At 40.5% G+C, this 21298-nt stretch overlaps 1 protein-coding gene across 1 annotated transcript; it reads right to left on the reverse strand.

The window, feature by feature from the left end:
* Window positions 1-458: 458 nt before the first annotated feature.
* LOC124253941 (ypt/Rab-type GTPase ypt7-like) lies at window positions 459-17820 on the reverse strand. The gene is made up of 4 exons (XM_046687785.1): window positions 17444-17820; window positions 2539-2599; window positions 1020-1081; window positions 459-541 (listed from the first exon to the last, which is right to left on the reverse strand). The coding sequence occupies exons 1-4, from the start codon at window positions 17619-17621 to the stop codon at window positions 486-488; spliced, it is 357 nt and encodes a 118-aa protein (XP_046543741.1). The 5' UTR covers window positions 17622-17820; the 3' UTR covers window positions 459-485.
* Between the last annotated feature and the right edge of the window lie 3478 nt (window positions 17821-21298).

The raw sequence follows: 21298 nt of genomic DNA on the forward strand, positions 1-21298 counted from the left end.
CATACTTATTCTAGATGACACTGTAGTTAGTATTTACCATCAATAAACACATACTTATTCTAGACGACACTGTAGTTAGTATTTACCATCAATAAACACATACTTATTCTAGATGACACTGTAGTTAGTATTTACCATCAATAAACACATACTTATTCTAGATGACACTGTAGTTAGTATTTACCATCAATAAACACATACTTATTCTAGACGACACTGTAGTTGAGTATTTACCATCAATAAACACACACTTATTCTAGACGACACTGTAGTTATTTACCATCAATAAACACATACTTATTTAAAGTGGGAGTCGTAAAGCATTTTCTCTCAACAAGATAAATATTTTTGACCAACTAACGCTAACTATATCCCGAATTAGCTCAATTAGTCCTCTCAGACCCCAGCCCTATACCGCCTGTCCACAGTCGCCTTTAATATCCTGTCCTGTTTAAACACCCACCTGTGTCACCCTTTCCATCCATTCACCAACCGTGTCGAAGCTCTTCTGGTTCGTAATGTCGAACACAACCATAATGCCCTGCGTAACAAAACAACATTCAACATATCAGACTTGTTCGGACAGACTTATGTCCTCCAAGACGCCAGGTACTTTCTCTGTCGAATCCCAAACAGGGGCATCCGTATCTGCTGAATCACACTCTTTGTCGCCGCCATAAAAGCTGGAATATTGCTGAGTGCGGCATAAAACTAAACTCACTCACTCACTCTTTGTTGTTTAATACCGCATCTAACTTAGAGTGTTAAACTCTTTTGTTTGTTTGTTGTTTAACACCACACTCAGCAGTTTTCAAGCTATATCACAGAGGTCTGTAAAAAATCGAGTCTGGGCCAGAAAATCCAGTGATCAACAGCTTGAGAAGCGATCTACGCAAAGTGTTATTCTCTGACATATGTCAACCAAAATCAGCAAACCTGACCGTCGCCTCTTGCATGGAAAAATCCAACCGTTCGGATTAAGGAGGTGTCACTGTGGTGTGAGATGTAACTGGACTTACGTTTGCGTTTCTGTATATACTCCGAATGAGAGAGCTTGACGTCAGCCTGCCCGGCGGTGTCCCTGTAAACAACAGACACATTGTTGAGTTAGCACTGTGAGGTGGGATATGGGTTGAAACACCCAGTTTATATGTGTTGAGAGTAGCACAGTGGTGAGATATGGGTTGTAACACCAGTTTATATGTGTTGAGTTAGCACTGTGGTGGGATATGGGTTGTAAAACCCAGTTTATATGTGTTGAGTTAGCACTGTAGTGGGATATGGGTTGTAACTCCCAGTTTATATGTGTTGGGGTAGCACTGTGGTGAGATATGGGTTGTAACACCCAGTTTATATGTGTTGGGGTAGCACTGTGGTGAGATATGGGTTGTAACACCCAGTTTATATATGTTGAGTTAGCACTGTGGTGAGATATGGGTTGTAACACCCAGTTTATATGTGTTGAGTTAGCACTGTGGTGCGATATGGGTTGTAACACCCAGTTTATATGTGTTGAGTTAGCACTGTGGTGAGATATGGGTTGTAACACCCAGTTTATAGGTGTTGAGTTAGCACTGTGGTGAGATATGGGTTGTAACACCCAGTTTATATATGTTGAGTTAGCACTGTGGTGAGATATGGGTTGTAACAACCAGTTTATATGTGTTGAGTTAGCACTGTGGTGAGATATGGGTTGAAACACCCAGTTTATATATGTTGAGTTAGCACTGTGGTGAGATATGGGTTGTAACACCCAGTGTATAGGTGTTGAGTTAGCACTGTGGTGAGATATGGGTTGTAACACCCAGTGTATATATGTTGAGGTAGCACTGTGGTGAGATATGGGTTGTAACAACCAGTTTATATATGTTGAGTTAGCACTGTGGTGAGATATGGGTTGAAACACCCAGTTTATAGGTGTTGAGTTAGCACTGTGGTGAGATATGGATTGTAACTCCCAGTTTATATGTGTTGAGTTAGCACTGTGGTGAGATATGGATTGTAACTCCCAGTTTATATGTGTTGAGTTAGCACTGTGGTCGGATATGGGTTGTAACACCCAGTTTATATATAAAGGAAAACCAACTTCTATTGATTGTCAACTTGTTTCTTGCAATGAGTTCCATATAAGTGGAATTCAAATTTATGTGTTTCTCAATAACCCAAGTGTCTGTTCATATATTCTCAAGTGTCTGCTCATATATCCCCAAGTGTCTGCTCATATATCCCAAGTGTCTGTTTATATATCCCCAAGTGTCTGCTCATATCCCAAGTGTCTGCTCATAAATCCTAAGTGTCTGCTCATATATCAAGGATATGCCGCTGATGTCGTAAAATATAGACATGAAAATCCGTTCAAAGTGGCCGTTTTCTTGTCTGTTTAGCTTTCAATATCTCAAGATTTTGAAAATAGAAGTAAATCACATAAGCAAAACGGTACCATGAATGCATACTTAATGCCATGCCAATATCGGGGCTAGGGAGAAATGACAATTAAAAGTGTTGCTCAGCAACGCCATCCGCATGTGTGAAACTTACACAAAGTTGAGTTGAATTCGTCGGCCATCTACCAGTAATTCCTTCTCGAATATGTCGCCACCTGCAACAAAGAAACAGATCCAAAATAAATCTTCACACATGTACAATATGTGAGTTGTGGTTAACGCCGCGTTTGACAGGTCTGCCTAATGTGAGAGGAACACCCGAAGTGATGCGGGTCTTATTAGTTCACCTCGTTGGTGCTGACAAATCTAGAAATGTAACAGGAGTGATCCTGGGTCTGAAACCAAGACCAAAGGGATATAATTCTGCAAAAAGAATTGCGGTACGTTATGCCGTATGTTTGTAGAGGAGGGGGCGGCGAACCCCCTGAACACCCCGTTGAATCCGCTAATGCAATCATAACGCTGCGACTTTCGTTTCTCCTATATTTTAACATAAAGTTACGACCGCCGTAGCGCTAAGATCGCTTGGTGAAACAGGGCCCTAAACCCCTATCAAACACTGACTGGGAGCTTCTGTGTGTCCTCAGATCTGATAGACAGACCATGTGACCTCGCCATCGTACACGGCGTGGACCGTTGTTACTGGATTCACTGGATTATATGGTCCAGACTCTGTGTAGGTTGCTGATGTTGCTAACTGCAGACATGTCACGGGTATGTCGACCCCATTCGCAGGGTAACTTCACCAGCGCCATCACTAGCGCCTTCACTAGCGCCATCACTAGCATCTTCACTAGCGCCTTCAATAGCGCCTTCACTAGCGCAATCACTAGCGCCATCTCTAGCGCCTTCACTAGCGCCATCACTAGCATCTTCACTAGCGCCTTCACTAGCGCCATCACTAGCGCCTTCTCTAGCGCCTTCACTAGCGCCTTCACTAGCGCCATCACTAGCGCCTTCACTAGCGCCATCACTAGCATCTTCACTTGCATCTTCACTAGCGCCTTCCCTAGCGCCTTCGCTAGCGCCATCACTAGCGCCTTCACTAGCGCCTTCACTAGCGCCATCACTAGCGCCTTCACGTGCGCCTTCAGTAGCGCCTTCACGTGCGCCTTCAGTAGCGCCTTCACGTGCGCCTTCACGTCTCGTCATACTTCTAGCCAATCAAGGTCACGAGGTATATTTGGACTCCAGTAGTATTCTTTCGGGTATTTTGTTTTACCTACATACATGCATATGTTATCATTTTCAACTCCTAAGGAAACTAAATCACTCTCCCTCCCCTTTCAATACAACGGCCTCGTCAGTTAAGTATTCTCTATGTATCAAAACGCTATTTACTTGGAAAGACTGATGGGGCGAGGGAGCACGTGATGGATGCAGTGACGTCATAGGTCAAAGGTGACTAACCGCAACATGACCTACGTGACAACATGAGAAATATGTGAATATCACATATCACGATATCAGATAACTGTATCTATATTTAGGAAAAACGTGTCCTTCGCGTCAGTTACCTGTGCTGACAGTAGCTGTCCCTATCTCACGTACCTGTCCACAACCACTGGATGGGAACTTGGTTACAGTGAGAGTGGAGTCTTTGTGACTTGTCTCAGTCTTTGCAATGACATGTGCTTATAAAAAATGGTAATTATAGCTATAGTTTGTGGTATTAAAGACTATAAATTTCCCTATCAACACAAAATAGCATCTTGCAACTTTGTAATTTAATTTAATAAATCTAGCACAGATAGCATTTTTATCATAATATAATTTGCAATGAAAGTCATTTCGATGATAAACGAAGAACAAAATATTCACAGCGAATTATGTCAAGTTTTCCACCTAAAATTGTGTCATTTATATCAATATTTCAACATCAATTTCACAAAAATGATATTTTAGCAATGTCACAGAGTCTTAAACGCGGGTAATGGAGAATTTGTAATGGAAAGGTAATGTTAGCGGAAACTTGTATCATTTTGTGCTCATTCAGGATAAGGCAATTCAGTTGTTCTGTTATATAAACACTTCCTTGGCCAAGAAATGGTGTGCATCATGTAATTGCATGTCGCCCAAATGAACAAGTCATAAGATAAGATGATTTCAGTTTTATCCTAAGGGATATTTGGTGCGCATCATGTACAGTTCTCCAGTTTTTACATTCTTAAAGCATGTCTGTGTAACATTTTAAATGAGTACCTGCAAGTGATTGCAAGTCACAATATCAGTACCTATCGAACACATACAGCTAGATAGTACAAGGCCCCAATCACAATGCTTAACTCACATGGTCTGTACAAAAACAATTGTTTTCACAAGACAATTTAGTCAATGTTCATGATGAGATTGATGATGAGTGTGATCTACACATTGTTGTAGATAGTGGTGATTATTTGTCAATCATAAATAGACTTTAAAATGTAAAGTGTTGTCTCATGTAACACAATATCTGAATAAACACTACAGGCTTGAGTAATATACCATTTGGCCATTTCAATCCCATAAGTGCATTTATTACATTTGTTTTTACTGAACTACACATGTTTCCGGAGTATTGAAGTAAATCTAAGGATAGAGAAAAACTATGCGAAAAGGGAAGGTGTGACAGGTCTGCCTTACAGCAATATATATATTACCAGAAGACTTTCAACCAAAGTGAATCGATTCTGTACTATTCTATACGCTTCATGATGTAATTAAAAGCACAAATATCAACTCTTTATACTTGACCACCTATGATGTTCTAGTCAACATTGTCCTGACATGGAACAGTTGAGAGATGAAAACTGAAAATGTCGTACTGAGTCTAAATCACCTCGCATTATAACTTGAAACATTCAGATGATCTATAGACGCTACAGGTACATTAATTGAAACGTCCAATTCCGATTAATGAACAAGATTTTACAAATTATGTCCCATCAATTCCATTTTTGTGATTGTGAATTATCTGTGGCCATGAATGAAGTTTCTGTTATATCAATTGTCTGTCACAGTAGGCCATTTCAGTGTTTTAGATATGTGTCTACTTTTTGCTGATAAAACAGCAACGTTCTTCTGTGCATCGGGAAACCCAGTCAGAATGCCGACGTTTTATGATACAATTATTTATTTAAATATGTTTTAAAATATATCAGTTCATTATGAAAAATGTATGAAAATCTTGGCAATTTATTACTTTACATGATTATCAAGGGTTTTCAGAAAATGTAACTACATTCGCTACTAAAGGAACATAGCATTCGGGTCAACGTGAAATGTATTCCCTTATAAATTCCAAGATTTTGGACGTCTACAGGACATTTATTTTATTAACGATATATAATTAGTCTTTAACTAATTTAACACAAGGTTTATTGTTCTAAATGGTCGAAAGGAATATATGTCTTAGATTGAACCGGAAACGTTAAACTGGTTGCAGGAGATATTGAGGGATAGCTATGTGAAAACCGTCACACAAGAAACAAAGTGACCAATCTTTGTAATATATGACATAGGGATTGCTAAATGCAGCGTACAACCCGACTCACTCACTCACTCACTCAGTCTAATGTGGATTACACTTTCTCCACTTTGGGGGATTTTCTGAAAAAATGCAATACAAAATATAAGATATTACAAGTAACTACTTTCTAAAAGGCAAGGTATATTCCTGACTTAGTTTCTCAAAACCCAAGAAACGTAATATATACACAGAGAAAAGAATTTAAAGTCACTATGTCACATTTTCGACAATATTCTGGCCTATATTATACATATGGGGGGCATATGCACTAACTTTACTTGCCTATTGATGCAATAAAAGCCCTATTATCCCTGAAATCGATAATTGAAACCCCGGGGCGAATAGCTTCCAAAGAGACAACACTTGCCATTTATGGAATGAAAACGATTTCTCCGTACATCGAAAACTGTCGCACGCGGTGTTGTCGGAGAATACTGGTTTCTGTGGCCAAAGGAGCTATAGGATATTCGTAAGGACCGCTCCAATGGAGGTAACTCTATGAGGTACGCTTGAAATTCTTTCGTCACCACTCGCCCCTTTCCGTAACCTCCATGAAGACTCCAGTCGTCACCACTCGCCCCTTTCCGTAACCTCCATGAAGACTCCAGTCGTCACCACTCGCCCCTTTCCGTAACCTCCATGAAGACTCCAGTCGTCACCACTCGCCCCTTTCCGTAACCTCCATGAAGACTCGTCCCCGTCTCGATGCTTGTTATGTGCGAAAATACGACAAACCAATCAGAACGCGTGTAATGGTTGCGGTCCTTTGACAAAAATAATCCCGACTACTAAAATTGTTTATGGCATTATGTTTATATTGAAAGTACCAGGAACGAAGCTAACAGAATTGTGCTGTCTCATGTGAAGTTTTTGATAAGAATCAAGCGATTTACGGTGCGAGATCCAATACACGAACGTGCGTTTGTTGACATAACGGCTTTCTTGGGTGCTACTGTGTGTATTTCTGAAGATCCTGCGTGCTTGTTGTGGTGATTGTACGTGCGCTTCCAACAGTTTTAGGAAATGTAATTATATATCGTTAAAGGTCACTTGCAACCAAAAAATCAAACATAATTTAAACACAATTATCACTTATTCATGACATATAATATACATTGCTGGTTATGAAAAAACATATAAACAAAATTATAAGCGTACAATCGCAAATCAAAAGTGCAATATTGTGTACTTGGGTTTACTTCCCAAGAAACGAAGCAGCCGGGATACCGAACCCAGTCAGAGCGGGTGGGTGTGCACTCAAATGTAACGGCTGGTTCATTTGCAGATGCCCCCACGGGTCATTGTGTGTTTATATATAGAGATGTTGGGTTTTGTAAATACATGCTCATTTTTTGTGTATAACATTTTGCAATCAATAGACATCATAACATGTCATGTGTTCAAGTATCACGCCTGCCTGTCTGTGTAATTACATAATGTGACAGAGACCGAACTCGGGCCATAAATCAATGCATTTTGTTTATGGTGTATAGCCTGATTGGTGTTAAGTTCAAATTGCATGTGGTCAGTGATAGCAGCTGTGTATTGAATATTGTCATTAGCAGACAGGCAGGCAGACACACAGGTGTCAATAAAACAAGACATTGAGTTTTGTCTGTGACAACGACATATCTATATCACAGTTGGAAATTCTGTCAACGCTAAATAATGGCATTGCTTTTAAGCATCGAACTGAGAAAGTGACTCGGTAAGAAGAACGTGTGGTGAAATAGACAAATGAAATTATATAAACAGTTAATTTACTGTCATAACATATAAAAAGCTCGCGCCTGTGAGATATCAACAAAACATTAGAAAAATAGCTCACACCAAAGCCTTCACAGAGCATTCACCGGACAACCCGCTTCCAAGCTGCGCGAACCTACTTCACTGCGCAAGTGCTATAAGCGCAGCCCAGCTGTTGAAACCCGTTTTCCCCAGAAAGTGTGGGGAAAATTAGTGAAACGTTTGAACTCCGATTTCGCGCGGTTTTTTTCATCGCGTTATTTTTCAACTTTATAAGTTGAATTTGCATTTTTGACGATTTGTTTCAGTAAGTCCATACCGAAAGGTATGAGAATCTGCAAAGTTGTGTTTTACGTTGCATGTGACCTTTAAGAGTTTCAAAACAGTAATATTATATCTGTATGTAACTAAGGAACTTTAATCTTTAACACTGGGCATACATTTCTTATCTCTGGGAATATTTTAGTCTGGCTTTGTTTTGTCATTCATATTTTTTTCAGTGAATTCATTTAAAATTCAACTTGGGGTATGACAGCAAGGTTACACAAATGTTCAGCATGAGAAATATTTTTAAGTCATTTTTGAGTTTCTGCTTTGTGATTTAATGTAGCTGGTTTTTTGTGAATATTATTAACATATTCAATAAAACAATTCCCATTTGTTATTATTAACCACTATTTAGAAAACTAATATAATTGGAAATATAAGGTGAACATCTGATAATAATTACGTCAGAATATGTCTTTAACAAATATGTTTTTCTCCTCCTTTTGGTTGTATCAAACAGGTTTAATTCTTTAAAATAAATAAACAAAAACAGCAATACGATTTAAGATTGCTTCGGTGGTGTTAAGTACCATTGGAATGAAACAGGAATAGAGTTATCGTTCCTGTTTAAAGTACTAGGGTTTTTTTGTAGGTCTGATGTTCATGAGCCAATATGAAATCCTTCCAGAGGGGCACGAGTCGCTATTCGGCTTGTCCCGGAATAACACGAGTTCGTCAAATGGCTTGAAATGATGTTCGGGTGCATTCGTAACTACTCGCCTCTTTCCGTGACCTACAAGAAGACTCGTACCCCTATCGTACGCCATTTTTGCCAAGAATCGTGGCAAACCAATCAAATCGCGCGTAGTAAAACGCATTTCGAAGCATGGAAATGGCGGCACCGTTTAAGTTTGAAACTTCGCTAAACTATGCAAAGCACAATTTAAACATAAACTTTGAGCGAAAGGACCAGAAGCACTGAAACATTTACAAAGGGAATGACTATTGCTGTTTTGCCCACGGGATATAGGATATTCTAGGAGCCATGTTTGGAAATTCAGAGTTATCTTTCCTTGGTAATAGTGCTAGACTATTTTTCCTCCATGCTAGACTATTTCATCTCCATGCCCGTTTGCGCTTAGACAGGGCCCAGTCATAAACATGGCCACGAGAGGGGTACGAGAGACGCCATCCGGCTTGCCGGAATGACACGAGTAGTTACGAATGGTTCGGGTGGTTGAGGGCGCGACACACGTAGCTACTCGTGTCATTCCGGCAAGCGTTGTAGGTCACGGAAAGAGGTGGGTAGTTACGAATGAGGGCACGAGAGTCGAATTAATGCAACTTTGCATTAATTCATTTGAAATTATTAAGTTAATATGGTAATTAAAATACGCAATTGTCTTTGGAATAAGTTTTATGGTAGCTCCCCTGATGGGTGATAGTTGGTATTATTGAGAGAAATGCATTATTTATTTGTTAGAGAAGTGCGGTGTGACATAGTGCCTTTAAAAACCCACACAGGGAGAATACACGGAGCAAAGGGAAACGCTGCCAACCAATAAAATGACTACTTTAGGCCACCTCCGGGTCAGTAATGTTGACACTTCAGTTTGTCATTTATTTTCACGTGAAACGTTACAACAAATATAAATTTTCATATTATTTAAATAGCCCTACACATTTCTGTTCAACATTCCCTCAGTAAACTGCAGATATATATTCTGCCATATAGGTATCAAAGACGCATGCTTGATAATTTGCATTTTGCTTTGTAATGTCAGTAGCACCTGCAAGCCTGTACAACAGTGTGCGTGATTGAATGATTTCGAGTTAGTGGGTGAATGAGTGAATGATTTTGAGTGAGTGGGTGCATGAGGGAATGATTTTGAGTGAGTGGGTGAATGAGTGAATGATTTTGAGTGAGTGGGTGAATGAGGGAATGATTTTGAGTGAGTGGGTGAATGAGGGAATGATTTTGAGTGAGTGGGTGAATGAGGGAATGATTTTGACTGAGTGGGTGAATGAGTGAATGATTTTGACTGAGTGGGTGAATGAGGGAATGATTTTGAGTGAGTGGGTGAATGAGTGAATGATTTTGAGTGAGTGGGTGAATGAGGGAATGATTTTGAGTGAGTGGGTGAATGAGGGAATGATTTTGAGTGAGTGGGTGAATGAGGGAATGATTTTTTGAATGAGTGAGGTGGGTGAATGAGTGAATGATTTTGACTGAGTGGGTGAATGAGTGAATGATTTTGAGTGAGTGGGTGAATGAGGGAATGATTTTGAGTGAGTGGGTGAATGAGGGAATGATTTTGAGTGAGTGGGTGAAATGATTTTGAGGGAATGATGATTTTGAGTGAGTGGGGGAATGATTTTGAGTGAGTGGGTGAATGAGGGAATGATTTTGAGTGAGTGGGTGAATGAGTGAATGATTTTGACTGAGTGGGCGAATGAGGGAATGATTTCGAGTTAGTGGGTGAATGAGTGAATGATTTCGAGTTAGTGGGTGAATGAGGGAATGATTTTGAGTGAGTGGGTGAATGAGGGAATGATTTTGAGTGAGTGGGTGAATGAGTGAATGATTTTGACTGAGTGGGCGAATGAGGGAATGATTTTGAGTGAGTGGGTGATGAGGGAACGATTTTAACTGAGTGGGTGAATGAGTGAATGATTTTGACTGAGTGGGTGAATGAGGGAATGATTTTGACTGAGTCGGTGAATGAGTGAATGATTTTGACTGAGTGGGTGAATGAGGGAATGATTTTGAGTGAGTGGGTGAATGAGGGAATGATTTTGAGTGAGTGGGTGAATGAGGGAATGGTTTTCACTGAGTGGGTGAATGAGTGAATGATTTTGACTGAGTGGGTGAATGATTTTGAGTGAGTGGGTGAATGAGGGAATGATTTTGACTGAGTGGGTGAATGAGGGAATGATTTTGAGTGAGTGGGTGAATAAGGGAATGATTTTGAGTGAGTGGGTGAATGAGGGAATGATTTTGACTGAGTGGGTGAATGAGGGAATGATTTTGAGTGAGTGGGTGAATGAGGGAATGATTTTGAGTGAGTGGGTGAATGAGGGAATGATTTTGACTGAGTGGGTGAATGAGGGAATGATTTTTGTTGAGTGGGCGAATGAGTGAATGATTTTGACTGAGTGGGTGAATGAGGGAATGATTTTTTTTGTTGAGTGGGTGAGTGAGTTAATGATTTTAAGTGAATGAGTGAATGATTTTGAGTGAGTGGGTGAGTGAGTGAATGATTTTTGGCGAGTGGGTGATTGAGTTAATGATTTTAAGTGAATGAGTGAATGATTTTGAGTGAGTGGGTGAGTGGTGAGTGAGTTAAGTGGGTGAGTGAGTTGAGTTGAGTGAGTGGTGAGTGACTGAAAGAAAGAGTGAGGAAGGGGGTGAGTGTACGGATGAGTGAGTGAGTGGGATATTACGCACCTTTCAGCAGTATTCCAGTTATATCTGGGAACAAAGTCCGAGGTGATAGAGTCTCAGACCCCGAGCACAGTTATCATGATGAAAATCTTTAACTAGAGGAGCCTGGCGTGGATAAGGGAGACAACCCTGCACAGCGACTGTGGTGGTCTCAGAAGACCCGTGCATCGCTTTATTAAATTTTCTTTGAGGGTAGATCGAAGTGTTTAATCAGTTATCGATCTGTCTGTCGAATATCTGCAAAACTGCTGATGGGGCGTTAAGCAATATTCACTCACTCACTCACTAACATTTGTAGTAACCAGGTGATCTGTTCGCTTATTGACCTCTGTCCATGCTGAATGCGGGGTCACTATCAACGGTAGAAACCTACAGGAGCCAATGGTGAAAACAAGGCGAATCCAAGGCTGACTCTCATCGTGACTGGCCTAATGAGAGACTGAGATTTTTTTAAGCCGTTATTTTAGAAATATTCCAACAATATCACGTCGGGGAACACCAGATATGGGCTTCACACATTGTACCCATGTGGGGAATCGAACCCGGGTATTTGGCGTGACGAGCGAACGCTTCAACCACTAGGCTACACACTGCCTCATGACCAGCTGAGACTGACTTTACTATGAATCTAAATGTTATTTGTATGTTTAACACCCGAAGTATTCAGTTTGTCACATTTAAGCCATCGCTGTTTAAAGTCTTACTTGTACTTTATAATAAATTTCTGATAAACACGAGTTACTGGGTTTTGTATGAATGGATACATACGGTAAATGATGAACAGGAAGTGACAATGCGGGCTCTGTATCATACCCCGTGACGTCACATACCGTAGAGGCTGACGGGGGGAGGAATAAGGGTAGGGTGGCGAGGCATGATGACATACAATCCCTCACAATCAACTGACATATAATCACCTCTAAACATTTGTTTTCGTATTTCATAATCAGTTGTGCTACTTTCCTCTCACTTCCGGCCTCAGGATAGTCACACGAACACAACTCTACTCGGCTGATGTCACGTGTCTCGAACACCGGATATGACTGGTTGTGGAATGGTTACACAGAACGGACATATTCATAATGATTGTCAAAACACATAGTTCATACTTTATGTGACAGTAAGTGTAGGCAAGGGGAGAATGAATTTCTACATATACTTCCCATCAAAAGTTTAGACTCACTAGTTTAAAGACAACCACTTACTTCAGGCAACTAAATTTTTCAAAATACTTCCTACTGTTTAAAGGTATTGTTTACACATGAACTGATGTATTTGTAAAACGTAACGGTGAAAAGATTATTGTCATGAGTTCAATAAATGATAAAAATCAGTGGAAATTGGCGAATTCTTAACAAGACTGTACACCAAAACTCAGCTGTTCACAAGCACCATATTTGCACATGCTTTTCAGGAATTTGATGCATGATACTCGTGCAATTTATCTGCATAAGGTTTGTAGACGGTTCCCCCAAGTTAGTGGAGAAATCAATATTCGATGTAATATACAATATGTATATATTCGATGTGTACACACACACACACACACACACACACACACACACACACACACACACACACACACACACACACACAACATAACATAACACATTGTGAGTGTAAGCGAATCTAAACTTTTGATGGGAAGTATATTATAGTTGTTATTACATCCCTTGGATTAATGTTATCAGTGCTCGGAGGGAGATCGTGGCTCCTGACTTTGTCCTTACGTTCCTGCAGGATCGCCAGCATCAGACCCGTGCTTGGTTGGTTTGCTTAACGCCGCACTCAGCAATATACCAGCTATATGGTGTCAGGCTGTACATAATCGAGTCTGAGCCTGACAATCCAGTGATCAACAACAAGAGCATCAATCAACGCAACTGGGATAGGATGATATGTTTGAACCAAGTCAGCGAGCCTGACCACCCGATCCCGTTAGTCGCCTCTGACAACAAGCATGTGTTGCTGAAGCCCAATTCTAACCCAGATCATCGCGTGGGGATGTAGTTTTAGACCTTATAATATCAAACATGGCTTACTCAATACATATACCAGTTGCTTATTTCGGTTCATTCCCACTCTTTATTATAAGAACATATAAAACATTGCTTACTCAATACATATACCAGTTGCTTATTTCGATTTCGTGTCCAATGGTTATAATAAAAAATAACACATTAAAACGGGTTTTTACGGCACGTAAATACCTGTTTATTCGGTTTAAATGTCCAATCCCTATTATAAGAACATATAAAAATACTGCTTACTTCACGTAAATACCTGTTGCTTATTTCGGTTTAAATGTCCAATCCCTTATTATAAGAACATATAAAAACACTGCTTACTTCACGTAAATACCGGTTGCTTATTTCGGTTTAAATGCCCAATCCTTATTATAAGAACATATAAAAACTGCTTACTTCACGTAAACACTGCTTACTTCACGTAAATACCGGTTGCTTATTTCGGTTTAAATGCCCAATCCCTTATTATAAGAACATATAAAAACACTGCTTACTTCACGTAAATACCTGTTGCTTATTTCGGTTTAAATGCCCAACCCTTATTATAAGAACATATAAAAACACTGATTACTGCACGTAAATACCTGTTGCTTATTTCGGTTTAAATGTCCAATCCCTTATTATAAGAACATATAAAAACTCTGCTTACTTCACGTAAATACCGATTGCTAATTTCGGTGTTATGTGCATATGGTTATATTTAGAACAATCGCTGTTCCGGCACACCGGGGGAATTCCAGGGTGCACGTGATATATCCGTGATATCGTGAACACATGTCATTAGAGGGGCATCAGTGAGTACATTACTGACGCTCCCTAGTTTATCGTCTCTAACACGCAGCTTAACACGACATTAATTAGTTCAGCTTAATGACGGTGCCAGAAAATAACCAGGTATAGACCGGGCAATCCAGTGACTGATTCAGTAGCATCTATACATGTAAATAAAACTAGTCACCAAGACGTACATCAGCCGAGTCAGTGAGCCTGACCAACGATTCATTTATTCGACCCAAGTAAGGGTTGCTGTGAATTAAATTTTGTGTGAATTAATTTTGAAAAGTCACAGTCCAGGAGGACTAGTTAAGTTACAATGTTGCTAGCTTACATCATACGTCACTGGTCCTGCCAAGTATCAATGTCGAAATGCTATCAAATTAAACGTTACATTTGTATTGTAATAGTTCCTAGCCTCTTTGCTCTTTTATTAACATTTTTTATATGGCGATCCTCCTGTGACAAGATATAATAAATATCATGGAACCTTTGCGGACTAAATTTTAATAACTGACTTAATATTATTCCTGTGCATTAAATAAAGAACAAATTATCTGAGATTTTCAGCTAGCCAGTCGGGATAGCTTTGACAATATATTACTGGCCCGATTCACAATCAGCTAGTGTTTGGCTAGCGGGCCAGCAGCTATTTCGAACACGGCAGTCGCGGCCTGTAAACGATGGAGTTGGGACCAGATAATCCAGTGGTTGATGTTAAAAACAACAATTCACGCAGTCGGGGTGCGCTGAATCCAGCCCAACTTAGTATTTGAGTGTAACGACCACGTGGTCTGTGAATAATCAGTTGCAGGTTTGTGACAACTGCCAGATTTAACTAACATCATCACGAAATATTCAGGTAGGAACTACTTCACAAAGTCAGTCAGGGTGACATCACGTCGTCCCACACAAACCTCCTCACGTAGACGATCCCCGGTGATTGGCACGTGTTACTATGAGTGAGTGAGTGGGTTAAAATATAACGATGACTCGACGGTCATGTAGTAGTTTTGTGCTATATAAGTCATATTTAAAAGTGAGTGAGTGACTTAAGATCAATAGTCACATCGGCCACATCGTGACATAAAAGTTATAAATTCATAATGACGCAATTAAACTATGAAAACCTGTTCACGAGGGACAGTAAAATGCCTAGATTTTCACAGATAGAGAATTAAAACTAGCATGAGCATGTAACTGTAAAATTAAACAAATTTTATGGACAATACAATATATAAAACGGGCTGGAGATCAACTGAAGGTAAGTCACCCTACTGGGGACCTACAGTGCCTTTGCTACCTGCATGGACCCTGGGTGGGTCTACACCATCCCCTCAGCCACTTATAATTGGAGACAAACATAGAGATAAATGAACTTCACACATATTCTACGAACAGACCTATTTAAAAGACACTCTGTCCGATAACAATAAAACTTGTTTAAAAACATGTATAATTTATAGGTTTTTGAAGCACAAGATACTGTAAAGCTAATCTGCTCTTGTCAGACTAGGAGCACAACACTGACAGGTCTGTCAGACTAGGAGCACAACACTGACAGGTCTGTCAGACTAGGAGCACAACACTGACAGGTCTGCCAAAGGTAGGCCGATCACCAGGGCTTGGAGCCAAGTTTTGTTTAGCAGTGAATGAGTTTAGTTTTCCGCCGCTTTTAGCAATATTCTAGCAATACCACGTCGGAGGACACCAAAAATGGGCTTCACACATTGTACCCATGTGGGGATTCGAACCCGGGTTTTCGGCGTGACGAGCGAACGCTTTAACCACTAGGCTACCACACCGCCCTAGTTTACCAGGATTCAAATAGCTTAGTGACCAGAAATATCGATATTATCCTTATCAACCGTTTTAATTTTAAAACCTTACATTTATCAAACAAATATTAAATTTGTCCACTGCAGTTTTGGCTTGGTTATTCTTGTTTATTTTAAGACTTCTTTTTTGTGTACATCAATAGTTTTGTTTGCGTGATTTACTTTGCCTCACTATTGCAAAGCGGAGCCGGCCGGTGATTTTTTTTTATAACCGATGTGCAACTTGGCACCCTAGTCTATCAACAATAACCCTGTCATATGACAGCTGTATGGTTTTGAGTCTGGGCGAGACAATATTATGGCTAAAGCACGGTGGTCTGTAAATAATCGAGTTTGAAGCAGACAATCCAGTGATCAACAGCATGATCATCGATCCACGCAATTGAGATACGATGACATATGTTAACCAAGTCAGCAAGTCTGACCACCCGATTCTGTTAGTCGCCTCTTACGACCAACAAACTACAGCGCGATGAACGATGGTTTTACAAAGCGTGTAAACCGCATGTACGATCATGATATGTTACCCCGGTGAAACCAACACGGACGGCGCGGTCACAATGAACCCGGACATCCAATCCACCACCCATGGCCATGCAATCCACCTTGTCTGGGGATCTAAACTGATGAGAATTGCCCTGGGAACGCCTCGTGTTGTGAGTGACTATGAACAGCTGTGCTGTTCTATTTCCTATTGTGATTCTTTTCAGTTTGAGTGAGTGATAGTCTCTCGTACAGACCCTGAAGCAAATATATCCAAGAAAGCCAACACAAGTCTAGAAAATGTGGCAAGTCTAGATTTCCTCAGCTTCTGAAAATGAAGAAAGTCTCAGGGCTCCTTTTCATTATATTTGTTTGTTTTTTTACTATGAACTTTTTTCAGTAAAATATGTTCATTTCAGAGACTAGTTGTTAGTCTAAGTGAGTGAGTGAGTTTAGTTTTACGCCGCTTTAAGCAATATTCCATCAATATCACAGCTGGGGACACAGCAATTTCTGTTTGAGGGGAGATGGGATAGCACAGTGGTAAAAGCGTTCTCCCGAACACAAAAGGCCCGGATCGGTACAACATTGGTACAATATGTGAAACCCATTACTGATGACCTCCTCTGTGATATTACTGGAATATTGCTAACAGCGGCGTAAAACTATACTCACTCGCGGTCGTTTGACACCAAGTCCTCAGGTCAGATCACTCACTCATACAATAAAGTGATTGACAGCATGAGCATCGATCAACGCAACTGGGATACGATGACATGTGTCAAACATGTCAGCGACCACCCGATTCCGTTAGTCGTCTCTTTCGACACGCACGGCTTGTTAAAGACCAATTCTAACCCGGAAGTACATGGGAATCTGATATGCTAGTGATATTGAATCGGTTGGCCTACCTCTTGTGTGAGTATATGTCGTGTTGTAAACGTTGTTCACATACCGCTGCAACAACGACGTCTTGCCGACGTGTTGGTTGCCGAGGAGCACCAACTTCAACTTCCCTGGCTTCACCTCGTCCGTCTGTGACATAACAGTGACCTGATTGCTCAACATCAGTGTGTGAGAAGCATCCATACTTCGTCAACAAAATAAATCAGATCTAAACAGGGTTTGGTACATGCAACACGCTCCCGTCATATGATCCATACTTGCATAAAAAACCGTCCCATATACTCGCGTGTACCTCCAATACACCTCGCGAGATAAATCACGTGCAGCGTTCGTATGAGATTGCGAATTGTTTCGACCGTATCGCTGGTTGTGTCTGTACCTAAGGGAGGTAACTGCGGTGGATCAAAATACCATTGACGTCACAGTGTTATCTATTTGCTGGCGTTATGAAAATCGTTCCGGGAACTGCACAGAATACGTAAGACAACGTGACGGCCTGAGTTAAAATATTTTGACATTAATATTGGCGTTTAAACTAAAATATGTCAGAATCCTCACATAAAAAAGGTCATGAGGCAAAAATTATTTAGATATGTTTAAACATGTGTCTGTCTATCCAATTATTTAACATCTAAATTCTCTTTCGTTGCAAATACTCTTACTGTATCCTGGTATTATGGGTTTGAGGAAGCTCAAGGTACATTCGAAATAATCTCGCTAGCCTCATGAAAAATTTCAATATTTTATTCATATATGATAGACAACTTGATCTTAAAACACGCCAACATAAGGGTATTTATAATGTATGTGTGTCGCAAAGTGAAAAATCGTGAATTACATTGCAGTCCGAAACAAGGTTTATACAAAACGAAATACTATTTTGAAAGTGTTAACTATTTAATGGCGATAGAACTCATTGTTTAAAGTGTAAGCTATATGTTGATTACTTAATCATGTCGAAAGCCTCGACGTTTACACGATTTAACTTGCGCGGTTCAAAAACGTTCATACAGCAGTGAGGTAGCATTTTAAAGTTGTTAAACTTTTAAATCAAATTACATTATTAAAAAATAAAACCATGAAGTAGTTTTCTTTGAGTGCAGACTCATATAACATCGCTCCCTTAAGATATTTTCAATTGAAAATCCAAAACATGAGATACATTCATCTGAGAGGTATAGTTACTTTTGTTCCTCAGTATATTTCACATTGCTCAGGAAACAAATGAACGAAGTTTCGTTACAAACGAAAACTCCTGGCTTCATCTTGAGCGAAAAGTCATATACTCCTTCAAACAAGTATGGGACACCCAATATTTCCAGAATATCTTCCTAACTTTAAAAACAACTCGGAAACTTTGTATAATTGGAAATACACATGTAGTAAGATATTTAATGATTCCGTTTTCAATAACAGTTACAACCAAATCATCAAACAATATCCGTACAGCGATTTTCAAGGGAAGAAGGTCATTTTAAAAGTCACAGGTCATAACACTCTGTTAATAATGAGTGTGCCCACCATAGAATAGAATAGAATAGAATAGAATAGAATAGAATAGAATAGAATAGAATAGAATAGAATAGAATAGAATAGAATAGAATAGAATAGAATAGAATAGAATAGAATAGAATAGAATAGAATAGAATAGAATAGAATAGAATAATACTTTAATGCCTTTTCAGGAATTTGTGTTACATCAGCAGAGCTACTGACACATTAGAGAGATACCAAACATATATACATGTGTACATAAATTCTTTGATTTAGGTATCTTCACATTTGTTTAAGAGAGATATGGTACTTGGAATAAAAGGATGTACGGGCTCTCTTAGTTTTCACAATTGGAACTTTGTATCGGCGGCCTGAAGGGAGAAGGTTGTATTCCGAATTTAAATAGTGAGTACGGTCAGATATGATTTTGACCGCTTGATTCACGATTTGCAGCTCATATATTGATGATAAACATTCAAATCTGACTCCAGCGATTTTACTTGCAGTGTTAACAATTTTGTCTATTTTAGATTTGAGATGAACTGAGAGAGACCCGTACATGGTATTGGAAGCATTCGTCACAGCGAGATCTCATGGATCTGACAAATGCAGTGATGCTTGTGGTATTGCCTGCCATTCTTGTTGAAGAAATGTAACCAGCTGTTGGCGGTAAGCAGGATGAGGGTAGTTTTCTCGAACACGTCGGCCCAAAATGTCCCAGAAATGTTCAATTTGGGCGAGATCAGAGGAATAAGCCGGCCATTGCATTCTCTGAACACCTCTTTGGTTGAGAAAGTCAGTAGCAACACGTGCGTGATGAGGCCTGGTATTATCATCTTGAAGTGCACTACCAGGTCCAATGGCGTTAAGAGCCGGAATCACAAGGGTCCAACAATCTCGTCCCTGTATCGAATACCATTTAAATTGCCTTGAATGTGATAGAGGGGAGTCCTGTGGGGCAAACAGAAGCCATCCCAAACCATCACCGACCCTCCTGTCATGCTTCCAGACATTGGCATCCCGGAAGCGTTCACCGCGCCTTCTGAACAAACGAACGCGGCAATCCCGGAACATTAAACTGAAGCGGGATTTGTCAGTGAACAACATTCGACCCCATTCTTGGCGATTCCAACGCGATTCCAACGCAAATGGGCACGACCCCATGCACGCCGAGCTTGTCTGTGATGCGGAAGAAGACTTGGTCCCACAGCAGGACGTCTACTGTGGATACCAGCGACACGAAGACGGTTCCGAATGGTTTGTGTGCTGACGTTCACATGTGTTGCTTCAACTTGCCTGTTGAAGACGTCGTCGTAGAGCACTAGCGGTGATGAACCCCTCACGCCGTTAAAACGACATAGCGATCATCAGCCCTTGACGTTGATCTTGGTCTACCTGGGCGTGATCGATCCTGGACTCTTCCAGTTGCCTGAAATCGTTCCCATAGACGACGAATTACAGATGGGGACCTCTGCAGGCGTCTTCCAATTTCTCTGAAGCTAACTCCATCTTGACGCCACCCAATAGCTGTTCCACGATCTTCAGTACTCAGAGGTCGACGCACCATACCGAATCAAAAGGGGAACACAGACCAATTTTTAGCAACGTCAGCTTTATACCCATGGGTGCAGTCTTATCCCCAAGTTCCCGAAATGCACGTGCATGCATGTTTTGCCATTGCAGAGACACTCCCGTTGACAGTTCACCTGTTTGCATTTGAGCACATTCTCATTTGTTTTTGGCCACATTGACCGACGCCAAATCGCAATCAATATCAGAATGAATTTGCACTGCATGCATTTTTCACTGCAATTACCCGTGAAGAATTGATCTTCAGTAACCCATGCTTGTCGTAAGAGGCGACTAACGCGATCGAGTGGTCAGGCTCGCTGACTTGGTTGATACATGTCATCGTATCCCAACTGCGCAGATCGATGCTCACGATGTTGATCACTGGATTCTCTGGTCCAGACTCGATTATTTACAGACCGCCGCCATATACGATCAAAACAAGCACTTTGATTGGCTGACAAGACTGTCAACAAAATAAATGCCTGCTTCTCCGCACGTGATCGCTTCAAGAAAACATTTTTGTATTTGCGAAAGGCTCAGTTCTCATCGAATTCACGAACACAGTTGGACATAATAGGTGAGGTGGGGTGAAATTGGGTTTAACGTCGTACTTGAGAATATTTCGCTCATATGATGACGTGCAGAAGGGCTAGCTCACTGAGATACCATGCCGCAGTTAAGCATGAATATCCCACTCAGACACATTATACTGACTCCGAGCCGACCGGTCCTTGTTGTACCCATTAATGCCGAGCGACAGGCAGGGACCAACAAGTACCACATTCTAACGTCTT

The sequence above is a fragment of the Haliotis rubra genome, unplaced genomic scaffold, assembly GCF_003918875.1.
Source record: "Haliotis rubra isolate DU_JTF1 unplaced genomic scaffold, ASM391887v1 Scf559, whole genome shotgun sequence".
NCBI classification, from domain to species: Eukaryota; Metazoa; Mollusca; class Gastropoda; order Lepetellida; family Haliotidae; genus Haliotis; species Haliotis rubra.